This window comes from Diceros bicornis, chromosome 38, assembly GCF_020826845.1.
Source record: "Diceros bicornis minor isolate mBicDic1 chromosome 38, mDicBic1.mat.cur, whole genome shotgun sequence".
Classification (NCBI taxonomy): Eukaryota; Metazoa; Chordata; class Mammalia; order Perissodactyla; family Rhinocerotidae; genus Diceros; species Diceros bicornis.
In genome coordinates, this window is record NC_080777.1 from 30,166,834 (window position 1) to 30,179,176 (window position 12,343).

At 60.6% G+C, this 12,343-nt stretch overlaps 2 protein-coding genes across 13 annotated transcripts in view; both read left to right on the forward strand.

Annotated features, from left to right (window-relative positions):
* Positions 1-1,695, forward strand: part of RNPEP (arginyl aminopeptidase) — a 32,197-nt gene extending 30,502 nt beyond the window's left edge. For all 7 annotated transcript variants that reach the window (XM_058533798.1, XM_058533795.1, XM_058533796.1 and 4 more), the window contains 2 exons: positions 15-157; positions 1,150-1,695. In XM_058533798.1, the coding sequence (XP_058389781.1) occupies positions 15-157; positions 1,150-1,308 (302 nt within the window). In that variant the 3' untranslated portion in view covers positions 1,309-1,695. The remainder of the gene's footprint in view (positions 1-14; positions 158-1,149) is intronic.
* ELF3 (E74 like ETS transcription factor 3) lies at positions 69-9,807 on the forward strand. Of its 6 annotated transcripts, none has more exons than XM_058533805.1 (9): positions 69-157; positions 5,537-5,707; positions 6,045-6,266; positions 6,484-6,582; positions 6,758-6,877; positions 7,046-7,135; positions 7,292-7,408; positions 8,210-8,405; positions 9,029-9,807. In XM_058533805.1, exons 2-9 carry the CDS (start codon positions 5,545-5,547, stop codon positions 9,141-9,143), a joined length of 1,122 nt encoding a protein of 373 aa, XP_058389788.1. In that variant the 5' UTR covers positions 69-157; positions 5,537-5,544; the 3' UTR covers positions 9,144-9,807. The 6 variants fall into 6 exon arrangements, with proteins under 6 accessions (XP_058389788.1, XP_058389789.1, XP_058389791.1 ...); XM_058533806.1 differs by lacking the exon at positions 69-157 and adding an exon at positions 5,034-5,159 and having other exon boundaries at positions 6,487-6,582; XM_058533804.1 differs by lacking the exon at positions 69-157 and adding an exon at positions 5,035-5,159.
* The last annotated feature ends 2,536 nt before the right edge of the window (positions 9,808-12,343 follow it).

Below are 12,343 nucleotides of genomic sequence, written 5' to 3' on the forward strand. Positions count from 1 at the left end.
TTTCTTGTCTCCAGGGAATGTGAAGAAACTCGGAGAGACATACCCAAAGATCTCCAAGTCGCTGAACGCAGAGCTGCGGCTGCGATGGGGCCAGATCGTCCTTAAGAACGACCACCAGGAGGATTTCTGGAAAGTGAAGGAATTCCTGCAGAGCCAGGTGGGTGACCCCACCTACTCGTCCCCCTGAGGCACACGGTGGGCCGCTGGGCCAGACTAGCCCTGTCCTGTGGGCAGAGCCTCCTCGACCGCCTTCTCTGGAGCAGAGCAGGGGCAGGGTAAAGGACCTCGGAGGATCCTCTAAGCGGTCTTCTTCTAAATGTGGCTGGTGGGGCCTCTGCTTGGAGACTCAGGGAGCTCTTTGCAGAACAGCTGGTGAGGCCTGAGGGAAAACAGCTCACCCCAGGCTGGGAAGAAGGGTAATGCATCAGCGGGGCTGGTCCTGGGGAAAGGGGCCCAAGGACAGGAAGGATGCGTGAGGCTGAGAAGGTAGGTCCTGCTCCCTGGGGAAGCCTGTGACTCGGGAGGCTCAGACGCCACCGGATCCTAGGGCACCTGTGAGAATTGCCCTGTGGGGCAGGGCCAGTGGCCCTTAGGCTGCCCATCCTCAGACCCCGGAGTAGGAGGAGCAGGGCTGGACACAGTGCCCAGATTCCCCCATCTGTGCGCGGTGGAGCTGCAGACTGCTGCAGTACCCTGAGCCTCTGAAGGCTTCTCCAAGCCTCTGGATTTCAGAGACTTCGATGTTCCTGTCTCAGGCTGATGTACCTTTGCCCTGTGGCTTTTCTTTGGCGTGGCTGCCGTGGGAGCGTAGGCAGCCCTCAGTTTTCTGTGCTGCAGCCCTTGCTCCCCACGCTAACTGGGTGGCTGACCACTCACGGCTTTCTGAAGGTTTGGGTCCCTATTGTGTGGTTGAGGGTAGACGTCCTTTGCTCTCGTGGGTCAAGGTGAATGCTGAGATCTGTCTGCACGGATCTTTGGCCCCAGGAAGACCCAGAGCAAGAGCACACGTGTCTGGGAAGCCCCTGATCCCAGCACTGCCACCACATTCCTTTTGGACCTGACCTGACTGCGGTTAGACGGTCCCGGGACGGGGGGCAGCACAGACCCGCCGCAGGCCGCTGAGGCTGCGTGCACATGTGTCTCCTGCAGGGGAAGCAGAAGTACACCCTGCCGCTGTACCACGCCATGATGGGTGGCAGTGAGGGGGCCCGGGCCCTCGCCAAGGAGACATTTGCGGCCACCGCCTCCCAGCTCCACAGCAATGTTGTCAGCTACGTCCAGCAGATCGTGGAGCCCAAGGACAGTTAGAGGCTCGCACGCACGGCTACAGGCTTTCAGAGTAATTGTGCCCCCATTCTGGCTCTCCAGTTAGCCTCTCAAAGTCTGCGTCCCTGGGATAATCTGTTCTCTGGGCTTGATGTCCGTGACCTGTGGGCCTCTGCCCTGGCAGGCGCTTCTCTGGCCTCTGGGTCCCGAGACCGGGACCTTCCGTGGCTCTCCCCGGTGTGGGCCGCTGGCTATGCAGCTGCCACCAGTCCTCTCCTTGTTCCCGCTGCGGTCCGGGGAAGAGAGAGGGGATTTCTTTTATTTTTCTTTTTTTGCTGATTCTGGAAGTACTATGCAAAGGGCTGCATTCTGATAATACTTTTTTCAGGCTTAATCTTTATTTTAATAAATATCTTTAAGTGAAAAGTATTTGAGTTGGAGTTATGGATTGAGTGACTGTGAAATTTCTTCTTCGGGTGTCCCCTCTGTGGGCAGGTGTTCTGAGAGGTCACTGGGGGAGACGCAGAGGATGAGTGTCTCCCTGTCCTTAGGGAACTCCCAGGCCAAAGGAGGGGTCCCACACAGGCTTATGAAAAAATACAGGGCAGCATGGCTGTAGCATGGCTGATGCAGGAGAAAGGTACAAATGAACCATGTTCCAGTTCCGTATGGAGGCAGCTAACTTCTCCATCTGCAGCCTCATTCCTGCTCATCTTCTCCATCGTTTAAACCAAATGTGCATTTTAGTGTCCTTTCTCTGTCCTTCTCACCATCCCTGGGGCCTCGCCTCTGACCCTGGACAACTGTTTTAATGATGTGGTAATAGAGTCTGTTCAGGACTTGGCACTAAGTTCTGATTTCCTGGTTTCAACGTGGGATCTAAGCAGTTAGCAACTTAGGTTTGGGGTGTAGGATGAGGGAAGGGTTGCAAAGAAGTATTTATTAAATGTATTGAAGTCACCTTTCCTAAACACAGGGTCCTCCTGGACCAGGCTCCACATGGCTCTGCCCTTGGCCTTGAGGTTCCCAGGACGGGCCTCCTCCCTTCCCTGCACAGAGAGTGGAGCCCTGTAGATGGATTCGCTCTCAGTCTCAGCAGAAGCCGGGCATAGTGGTGCCAGGGGCAGTGGGTGACGGCTTGGTCCTGGCACGCCCTGCGTCACCAGCAGAGCGAGCGCTTCGGGGCTCAGGAGAGGGCTTTGGAGGCCAGGATTCAGAGTCCCTCTGGGCCCTGGCATTTTGATAGCAAGCCATTTCCGTAGTTCTTTTGGGGCTGTTCCTAGTCATCGGTGAGGACTATTTTAGGGCCATCCAGATGCCTTCCCCGCTCACACCCAGGGGCTGACTTTCCTTGTTCTGTACAAAGACCCACAGCATCCCTGAGCCCAGGAATAGTGCCGGTCACCGTGGAGACAAAGGCCGGAGCGCTTCCTTTGAGCGCTGCCCTGACTCCACGACCTTGTGAGTCCTCACGTCTCGTGGTGCAGGGGTCCTGGGTAGTGTTGCCTGCCCTGCTCACCACCTTTCCACCCGACAAAGTCCTGCTGGGTGTGCCTGTCCTCTTATGGGCTGGGAGGCCATGCTCTTGCCATCCCCCACCCCGAAGATGAGGCTGCACTGTCTGGGCTAGCTCTGTGGGGAAGGTCAATGGGCTGTTGCTCTCGGCAGGGTATTAGGAAGGCCCTGCTGCACAGCTCCTCTAATCCTCTGACCACTATTATGGAACCTTTCCCCCCCATCCAAGGCACTGACCTCAAAGCTCAGTCTCTCCCACCTAGCTTCTCTACCATCACTCACTCCAGAGCTATTGAAGGCAGTAATGCGTCCTTCTGCTGAAGGAGGTAGGTGCCAGCCTATAGGAACTCCTGATCTCAGACCCGTTCCTCCTGTGATGCCCTGTGAAGGCAAGGGAGCTGCTATCCTTTCTCATTGTTCCTCCACTCCCTTCTCATCCCCGCCCCCCAGAGCCTCAGCCTCGGGTGTTCTCCGGGGCCAGGGAGCACGTGAGCAGTCCCAGGGCTGAAGCCGGTTCTCCCACATTCCAGGGTGAGGACTGGGCAGAGGGTGTGCCCGCCTCAGGCTCCTTGGGGGAGGCCCCCTGAAGGGCCGACCAGGCTCTCTGCCACCCCTGGCCCAGTGGAGGGGGCTCTGGACCTTAACCCCTTCTCTTGGGCACCAGCAGATTCAGAGACAAGGAGGATGAGAAGCTGACTCCCTGAGATGAACTTCTTAGTCCTTGGGCTACAGAGTTGAAGAAGCAGGTGGCTCTGGCGGTGGGGTCACCTTCTGTTTGAGAAACCACTGCACCATCCAAGGCTGAGCTTGGCCACGGACCACCCAGAAAGAGGCGAGGAAGGAGAAACGCAGATCTGATGTCTTAGGTACAGAAGACACTAGGTCTGGAAGAGATCTTAGGGATTATTAAGTCCAAAAAGCTGTTTTTACAGATAGGGGACTCACGCATCTCCCCCAAGACCACATAGTGGAGGGTCTCCTGCCTCCCCACCACCCTGTGCTGCCTCACGCAGGGTCTCCAGCGGGGTCAATCTGGGTCCTGGTGCTTTGGGCTGAGTTCAGAGAGAAGACCACAGACATGAAGGACTCACTGCCCATGGGGAGCGCAAGGGCTCTGGCCATGGAGCCGACTGGGGGACCCTGAAGCCAGGAGACCCTGGTGGAAGGAAAGAGCTCGAGTGGGTGGGTTTAAATCTCAGCCCCACCACTTAACCAGCTCTGTGTGGCCTGGGTGGGTCATTCAGCCCCTCCTAGCAGCAATTTTCCTGTCTATACAGTGGGGGAGAAGCACACATTCCTTACAGGGTCTTTGTGAGGATTAAATGGAGACAATGTTGAAAGTGCCTGGTCAACAGTGAATTCATATTAAGCCTTCCCTTTTCTTCTCTGACCACTAGAGGGTAGCAGGTCAGTACTAGTAAGCCGGGCGGATGAGCCGAGATAAGGTGGGAGACCAGATGAGGATAAACTTATGCATGTGGATTCTGGCACCTCCAGCAGCCAGGGGCAGAGAGGGCGCGTCAGGGGCGAGGGAAGTACTTTAGGCGGAGCCACGTCTCTCCAGAAATGGCTGCAGCAACCCTGAGGCTGATGGGGTCCCAGCAGGCAAAGCATATGCGAGACTTTGCCGACAAAGTGAATACCAGCAAGTGGGCCCTGCAGTGGGGACCCTGGGGCCCTGGGCTAGGCTGGTGGGCCGCCCCTCCCAGTAGCCCGTGAATGTTGTCCTGTCGAGAAAGCCTTCCTGCCTGAATCCTGGGCGTGGTGGGAAAAATCCCCACACCTCCGGATCTTCTCTCCCTACTAGGCCCCTTGGCCTCGGATCTCCAGACGGTTGGGGGCTAGCAGCCTTGGTGACCCAGTTCCGCCAGCAGTTCAGGGCCCCGCCCGCCACTCCCCTCTCCAGCCCATCCCTGGCCTGGCCCCCTCGAGGAATTTCCTGAGCCAGAGGGTGGCCGAAAGTACAGATGCCTACCCTAGAGACTCTCCTGCCGCCTGCCCAGGCCAGTGCCCTGTGCCCAACCCCAGAGGGTGCGGGGTGACAGACTCTGACAATCATTAAACCAGCCGGGCCTGATTTCCCAGCACCGCCTGCTCGGATCCCGGCCAAGTGGCACAAAATATGCAAATCACCTGGGGCCAGGAGCCCATTCTAAAGGCCAGGAAATCCCCTCGTCCAATGAGCCGCCGGCTCAGGTGACGCGGGCGTGCTATAAAGGCCCAGCCTGGGAGGCGCTCTGGCTGCCTGTATTTAGGGTGGTGGGGACGGGCCGGTGCCCCAGCGCTACCTGGAGGAACTCTTTGCCTCGTGGATTTCTCGCCTGCCTGCGTCCCTTAATCCCCCCTGCCTTCCTGCTGCACCCGCACCCGCCACCCTGGTAGGCCGCCACCTGCCACCTTCCCAGCCTGGGGCTTGGGAAGTCAGGGAGGGGTCCAGTGGACCTGTAGCTCTAACCTGGCCGCAGCGGCTCTGGTGTGCAGTCCCTGGGAGGAGTGTAGGGCAGTGGGAGTGTCCCTGGGAGGACAGAGTGACCATGACTGCCGGGCCCGCCCAAGGGCCCGGTGGGCTGAGGAGGGAGCCCAGCAGTTGGCCTCATGCCCCCACCCCCCGGCCCGGCTCTGCGGTCCTGGAGAGAAGGTGTCCGAGTAGATGTCGACCTTCGCGCCCTTGGGGCTGCTCCTGCCCTGGGCTTGGCTAGAGCAGGATGGCTGGAGGGGGAGGCCCTGGCCCTCACCAGCCTCACTGGCTCCCCAGGTCGCCCCATGGCCGCCACCTGTGAGATCAGCAACGTTTTCAGCAACTACTTCAGCGCCATGTACAGCTCAGAGGACCCCGCGCTGGCCTCTGTGCCCCCCACGTCCACCTTTGGGGCTGATGACCTGGTGCTGACCCTGAGCAGCCCCCAGATGCCACTGGAGGCCACAGGTGGGTCCCAGCACGGTGGGATGGGGTGTTTTGGGAAGCGGGAGACATCTATCTAAGAGCCCATTAGGTAAATGGGGGATGGGCCAGGGAGGAGGGCCTCCCGAGCAAATTCAGGGCCAGGGGCTGGGGTGACCTGTTAGAGGCAGAGGTGTCGGGGGTGTGGGGGCTGGACGGGCTGGGTGAGGTGTTGAGACTATCACCTCCTGCCCCTACACCTGGGGGGCTTCTCTGAGAGGTGAGGTGGGACGCACACAGAATCCCAACTGGGCGCCAGAAGGGGGCTGAGAGGGTCTACCGGTGGCCCGAGCTGACCCGTCGCTGTGCCGGCCCCTTGTAGAGAAGGCCAGCTGGTCGGGGGAGCAGCCGCAGTTGTGGTCAAAGGCCCAGGTTCTCGACTGGATCAGCTACCAGGTGGAGAAGAACAAGTACGACGCGAGCTCCATCGACTTCTCGCGGTGCGACATGGACGGGGCCACGCTCTGCAGCTGCGCCCCCGAGGAGCTGCGTCTGGTCTTTGGACCTCTGGGGGACCAGCTCTATTCCCAGCTGTGGGACCTCAGTGAGTCCAGGCCACTGGAGGGGAGATCTGCCTTCTGCCGTCTCCTTCGCGGTCAGGGAGGCTGCTCTAGGGGTCGGCCCATATCCCCAGCCGAGGTCAGCATGGCCGTGGAAAGGACCTGGAGTCCCAGGCTGGTGGACACAGCCAGGGAGAGAGCCCCAGAGGGGTGAGGGTGGGACACCGGCCTGGGCTCTGACCCTCCTTCCCTCCTTCTCAGCAGCCTCCAGCTTTCCTGACGAGCTCAGCTGGATCATTGAGCTGCTGGAGAAGGACAGCACGACCTTCCAGGAGACCCTGGGAGACCCCGGCCCCTTCGGTGAGAACCCGTTTTCTCGCTCCTTTCCCAGCCTGTCCTGTCCTGTCTCCACCCCTCCCTCCCCAGACTTCTGTGCCCCCAGCTGGAAAAACCAGCAGGTCATCACACCTCTGGGTAGCCTTACCTGTCCCTGCCGTCCTCCGACCCCTGTCTGAACTCTCACCTCCTCTTCCAGACCAGGGGAGCCCCTTCGGCCAGGAGATGCTAGATGACTGCCCACAGGCCAGCCCCTACTACCCGGGCAGCTGTGGGGCAGGAGCCCCCTCCCCGGGCAGCTCTGACGTGTCCACCGCAGGTGAGCGCCTCCATCATAGCCTCCCTTTCCCCTAAATGCCCCCGAGCCCTCGGCTCCCAGCAGTAGAACCCAGGCTTTCTGGGAGGAACAGGAGCCAGCCGGGCAGGCAGTGCCTCCAACAGAGGGTAGTGGCTGGAGAGGGACTCACGCTGACCCCGCCTCCCCTAGGGACAGGAGCTTCTCAGAGCTCCCACTCCTCAGACTCCGGTGGAAGTGACGTGGACCTGGATCCCACTGACAGCAAGCTCTTCTCCAGCGGTGAGTGGGGAGCTCTGGTCCCCAGGAGTGTCCCCTTGGGCAGTGCCCTGGCCGGCCCTTCCCCTCGTCCCACTCTCCTGCAGGGCTTTCCTGTGGAGGGGCTGCCCTCTCGTGCCCCCACGCCTCCCTCTCCTGACCTCCCACTTCCCTCCCTAGACCCCTTTCCTGACTATAAGAAGGGGGATCCTAAGCACGGGAAGCGGAAACGGGGCCGGCCCCGAAAGCTGAGCAAGGACTCCCGGGAGTGTCTGGAGGGGAAGAAGAGCAAGCACGGTGAGCTCCCGCCCGGGCGGGGCGTGGGAGGGCCGCGGCCTGCAGGGCTCCTTCTCCTGTGCTGGCTGGCTTTCCACGGCTCCTCCTCCTTTCTCACGGCTGTGCCCGCGCCAGGGCTGGGTGGTGCTGGTCACCACCGAGGGGAAATTGAGGCTCCTGTGGGAAGGCCCACAGGGCTGAGTCCAGGTGTCCTGCCACCCCCTCCAGCTCTCCACACTTGCCCGCATCCTGCCCGCCGGGACAGCCTCAGTGGTGGGAGGAGGCAGCTGGTGGGTGCTGGGGCCCAGAGAGCCTTGGGCCGTGGGCCTTGGACCTGGGGCGTGCGCCAGCCACTGCAGACCCCTGAGCGAGAGCCCCAACATGCTTCCGCACACGCAGTCCCCCGCACACGCGGCCTGGCTGCTTCCTTCTCGTGTCAGGGAGTATTTTCTCCAGGAAGCTGTCCCCTCGTCCCCTAGGCTGGGGTGCACTCTGTGGTCCTGTGCTTGCCAAGTTCTCCCCACCCGCTGGGGTGTTTGCTTTTTCACCGTGGCCTCCGCGAAACCGGGAGCTCCTCGAGGCGGCGGTGCGTCTCAGGCGCTCTCATATCCCAGCCTGACATTCGATCACTATTTGAGCCAGTAAAACATCGGTGCTGTGTGAGATCCCATCCTCTTGGGGCTCCCGTTCAGCGGGCAGGCGAGGAGGGACGCGGCCATTCCAGCACGCGGCCATGAGCGGGCAGAGTGCTGGGATGGGAGGGCAGCTGGCCCTGGTTGGGGGGGGACCCGGGACCGCTGGCTGATGGAAGTGGCCCTGCAGCCCCCAGAGGCACTCACCTGTGGGAGTTTATCCGGGACATCCTCATCCACCCGGAGCTCAACGAGGGCCTCATGAAGTGGGAGAACCGGCGAGAGGGCGTCTTCAAGTTCCTGCGCTCCGAGGCTGTGGCCCAGCTGTGGGGCCAGAAGAAGAGGAACAGCAGCATGACTTACGAGAAGCTGAGCAGGGCCATGAGGTGAGCCGGCGCTGGGCCCGGGGACCACAGCCTCCCTCTGACCCGCCTGCCGCCTCCTCCGGTTCTGAGGCTGGCGGCGCGAGGGCACCTGCCTGGGTTAAATGAGACAGAGAGCACGGAGGCTGGCCGTGGTGCACGAGTCACCTTCTCTACCACCTGCGTCTCTGTGTGGTCTGCGGCCTGTGCTAAGGGAGTGGGAGGAGCATCAGCGGAGGCCACCCCGAGGCCAGCTTCTCCCGTGGGGGAGTGTTAAGTTGCTTGTCTCTGGGCCTCAGTTTCTCCCTATGTACACACAACAAGGGTGAACTGGATCCCTGTGAAGGTCTCTCCCAGCCCTAAAATCACGTGGTCTTGTGAAAACCACAGGGCACAGCCAGCCACAGACATGAAGGAGCGAGGGCAGAACCAGGTCCTCTGGACCCACGTCTAGGCCGCGGTGCGTGGTGGAGCCAGACAGCTCCTCCCCGGGGCCGGGAAGAAGAGGGAAGTTTCCGAAAGTGGGTCAGGCTCGGGTTAGCCGGGCTGGAGCCCAGTGGGGCCGGGTCACCTGAGGAAACTGGCCTTGGAAAGGTGGTGTCCAGGGCGCCCCCTGCCTGAGTGCCTCTGACCGCCCTTCCCACCAGGTACTACTACAAGCGGGAGATCCTGGAGCGCGTGGACGGCCGGCGGCTCGTCTACAAGTTTGGCAAGAACTCCAGTGGCTGGAAGGAGGAAGAGGTCGTCGCGAGTAGGAACTGAGGGTCCCACCAGAGCCGGAACCGCACGCAAGGACTCGAAGCCTGAAGCCCCTCCAGGGAGGACCCCGGGCCTCCGCTGTTGGGCACGCTCGCCGCTGCACTGAGGAGAGGAGACGAGGCTCTGGGACACTGACAGCCGTCGTCTGGATTGGGGCCTGTGGCCTGTCCTCTCTGCCCTCCTCGTGGAATTACAAGCCCTGCGTTTGAAGGACTTTGCTGACTACATGCTGAATGCAGCTTCTCTCAGGCCCAACCCAGACTCCGCTGCGGGCACCTTCCTCCTGCAGACGCCTGGACTGAGCCAAGGAGGCCGGGGAGGCTGCAGGGGCGCCGCAAGAGGGGCAGGACAGGCCCCACGCCCTCTCTGGACTGGCTCCCGCCCCCTACTCAGTGCTTGGACTCCGCAGGCGGGGGTCAGCGCACTCCCTAATTTATGTGCTATAAATACGTCAGATGTACATAGAGATCTATTTTTTCTAAGACATTTCCCTCCCCACTCCTCTCCCACTGAGCGCTGGTGGCCAGACCGACTGTTCGAGGCTCTTGCTGGGCCAGTGACGGGGGGGGGTGATGCTGGGACCCTCAGGCTGGGCTCCTGGCTCCTTTCTCTGGGAATGGAGGCAGAGACCTCCAATAAAGTGCCATCTGGGCTTTTTCTAACCCTGTCTCAGCTACCTGTGCACTGAGATTTGGGCCTCTGGATGGGAGAAGGTCTCGTGTTGGTGGCAGGGCACAGGGCAGGGGGAGTACGGGGCTGGAGGTGAAGGCAAGGCAGGCAGGGGGAGGCCTGGACCTCTGAGCGGGAGGGGCGGGTTCGCAGACAGGCCTGCTGGGGGCTGGGAGGAGAGCAGAGGGAACAGGTGAGGCTGCTCACGATGGAGAACGCGTCGCAACTTCGTGCGAGCGAGGACATGAGCGTGGTAAGCCGAGCGAGGGCCGTCTGCCGCTGCCTCACAGCCGCTCGGTGACCGTGGCCAAGTCGGAACTCTCGCTGTGAGGCTGGGTTTGGACCTGATGTTCTCTAAGAAGTCTAGAAGCTCATCCCAGCCAAGCTGGCTGTCAGCTGAGTGTCTGTAATATGAATCCTAGCTTTCATTGTCTAACATGAGATCAGAAGTATGATCTTGTGGAGGAAAAACCAACAACACCGAAACAAGTCCCTGAGAAAGAGTTGGGGGTGGAACAGATGTGTAGCACCTAGACTGTACCGGGTGTGGCCACTCCACTCACTTGAGCCCAAGGAGAGAAAGAGACTTGTGCCCATTTTACAGATGCAGAAAGTGAGGTTCATTCAGGCCAGTGGCTCGATCCAGGTTGCTCAGGCTGTACCCTGAGGCTGTCCTGCAGCCTCCCTGGTGGCTTCGCCAGAGTTCGGGCTCTTGTGACCGAATCCTCGGCAGATGCCAGGACTGCGTCCTGTCTCCACAGTGATGGTTCATCTAGGTTTTAGGGAGGATATTTTGCTGATGGGAGCTGTATGCCAGGTTCCTTATGAAGAATACCTTCCAGTGGAAAGTTCCTTGCGTTTGAGGCTTCAAATTCCATGGAGCACAGTTAAAAGCCCATTTTGTAAGTTTGACATGCTACTTAGTTGTCTTGGAAATGTGGGGTTATATGCTTAAGGGATGCGGGTAAGGAAAGGATCTTAGAAAAAACAGGTGTGCATGTGTGTGTATGTGCAAGCATGTGTGTGTGTGCATGTGTGTGTGCATGTGTGTGTGTGTGGAAGTGGGGCTTGCTCTAGAGAGGCAAGACATAGTGGGAAGGAGAGTGGGGAGTGAGTTGGAGAGAGCAGTGGGGTCAAGAAAGAACCCAGAATCTTTGGGAGCCATCTCGGCAGAAGCTTCCTCCTGAAGGGGAGCACGTGGTGAGGAGGGAAGGGCACAGAGCCGCCCCACGCTGGCCTGGCCCCATCAGCTGGGGCTCCTTCGGCAGCTTAGCCTCATGGTAGCCCCATTTCTTGAGCATTCACGCGAGCTCAGCACCCATGGTTCTTGGGGAACCTCACTCCTGTAGAGAGGCCAGCCTTGCTCCTAACGTCACGCGGCCACAGAGCAGAGGAGCAGCCCTGGGAGCCCGGCGGGCGTGCTCGCTCTCCTCCAGCCCCAGGCTCTCAGGCTCTGAGAAGGGACACCAGCAGTGACACACATTGGAGGGCCCGCAGAGGCAGAGCGGGGACCGTGGGGCCAGCCCTTCATGCTCTGCCAAGGGCTAGGAGGCAGCTGCTCGCCGGCACGACACTCTGACCTTTGTCCCGACATTTTCATTTACAAGGTGCTTTCCTCATCGCATTATCTTGTTTGATCCGCACCACAGCCCTTAGAGGAGAGTGGGCGTCTCCATATCCCTGAGGAGGCCAGTGCTGGTCCAAGGTCACGGGTCAGGAGACCCCGGCCTCCAGGTGGGAGCCCCGGGGGCAGTGCCCCATGCTGGCTCTGCGAGGGGGACTGAGGAGACCCCTGAGCAGCCCTGGAGAGGGGCAGGCACAGAGGGATCCTCTGCTGGCGCCGAAGGACACTTCTCTTCCTCGGGATGTCTCTTGCCCACACGTTGCTTTCCACTCACCTCCCCCTTCAGGACACCTCAGAGCCAGGCACAGACCCCTAGGCTGGCCTTTCTCATCCCCCCTTGTGCACTCTGTTGGGTGTCAGCTCTCCCATACCCCCCATTCCCATAGGCTGAGCCACTGGAGCTCCCGGACAGACTCCCCCCGAAGACGGGCCCCTTCTCGCCCGGGGCGGGGGGTGGGGGGTTCCTTTCCTTGGGTGTGGCCAGGCTGTTTGGATCCTGCCTGGAGCTGCTGGTCACCTCTTATCTGCTTCTGTGGAATCGTGTGCTCCTGGGTAGGTCAGAGGGAGGTCACCCCCGCCTGCCGGGTTTGGGTGTGCCTGCGGGGCTGGGCTGCGGTTCCCAGATTCTCCACAGCCTGCCCTCCTCCCAGGGCAGGGGACTGGGGCTTCACCCACCACTGGTGAAGCGGGGACGCGGTGGTGATTTTATTCAGGGGTCTAGTCCATCTGACCTTCCCTCCGTCTTCGCACCGCGTGTCTCCCTGTGGGCTGTAGGCTCCTCGGGCAAGGAGGGCTCATCCATCTTGGAGAAGGAGCCCGATCAATATTTGTTAAACTGCCCTGTGACTCTCCCCGCCCAGCCTCCGCCTCCCCTATGCACACACTCACACGCATGCTGTGTTCTCACAGG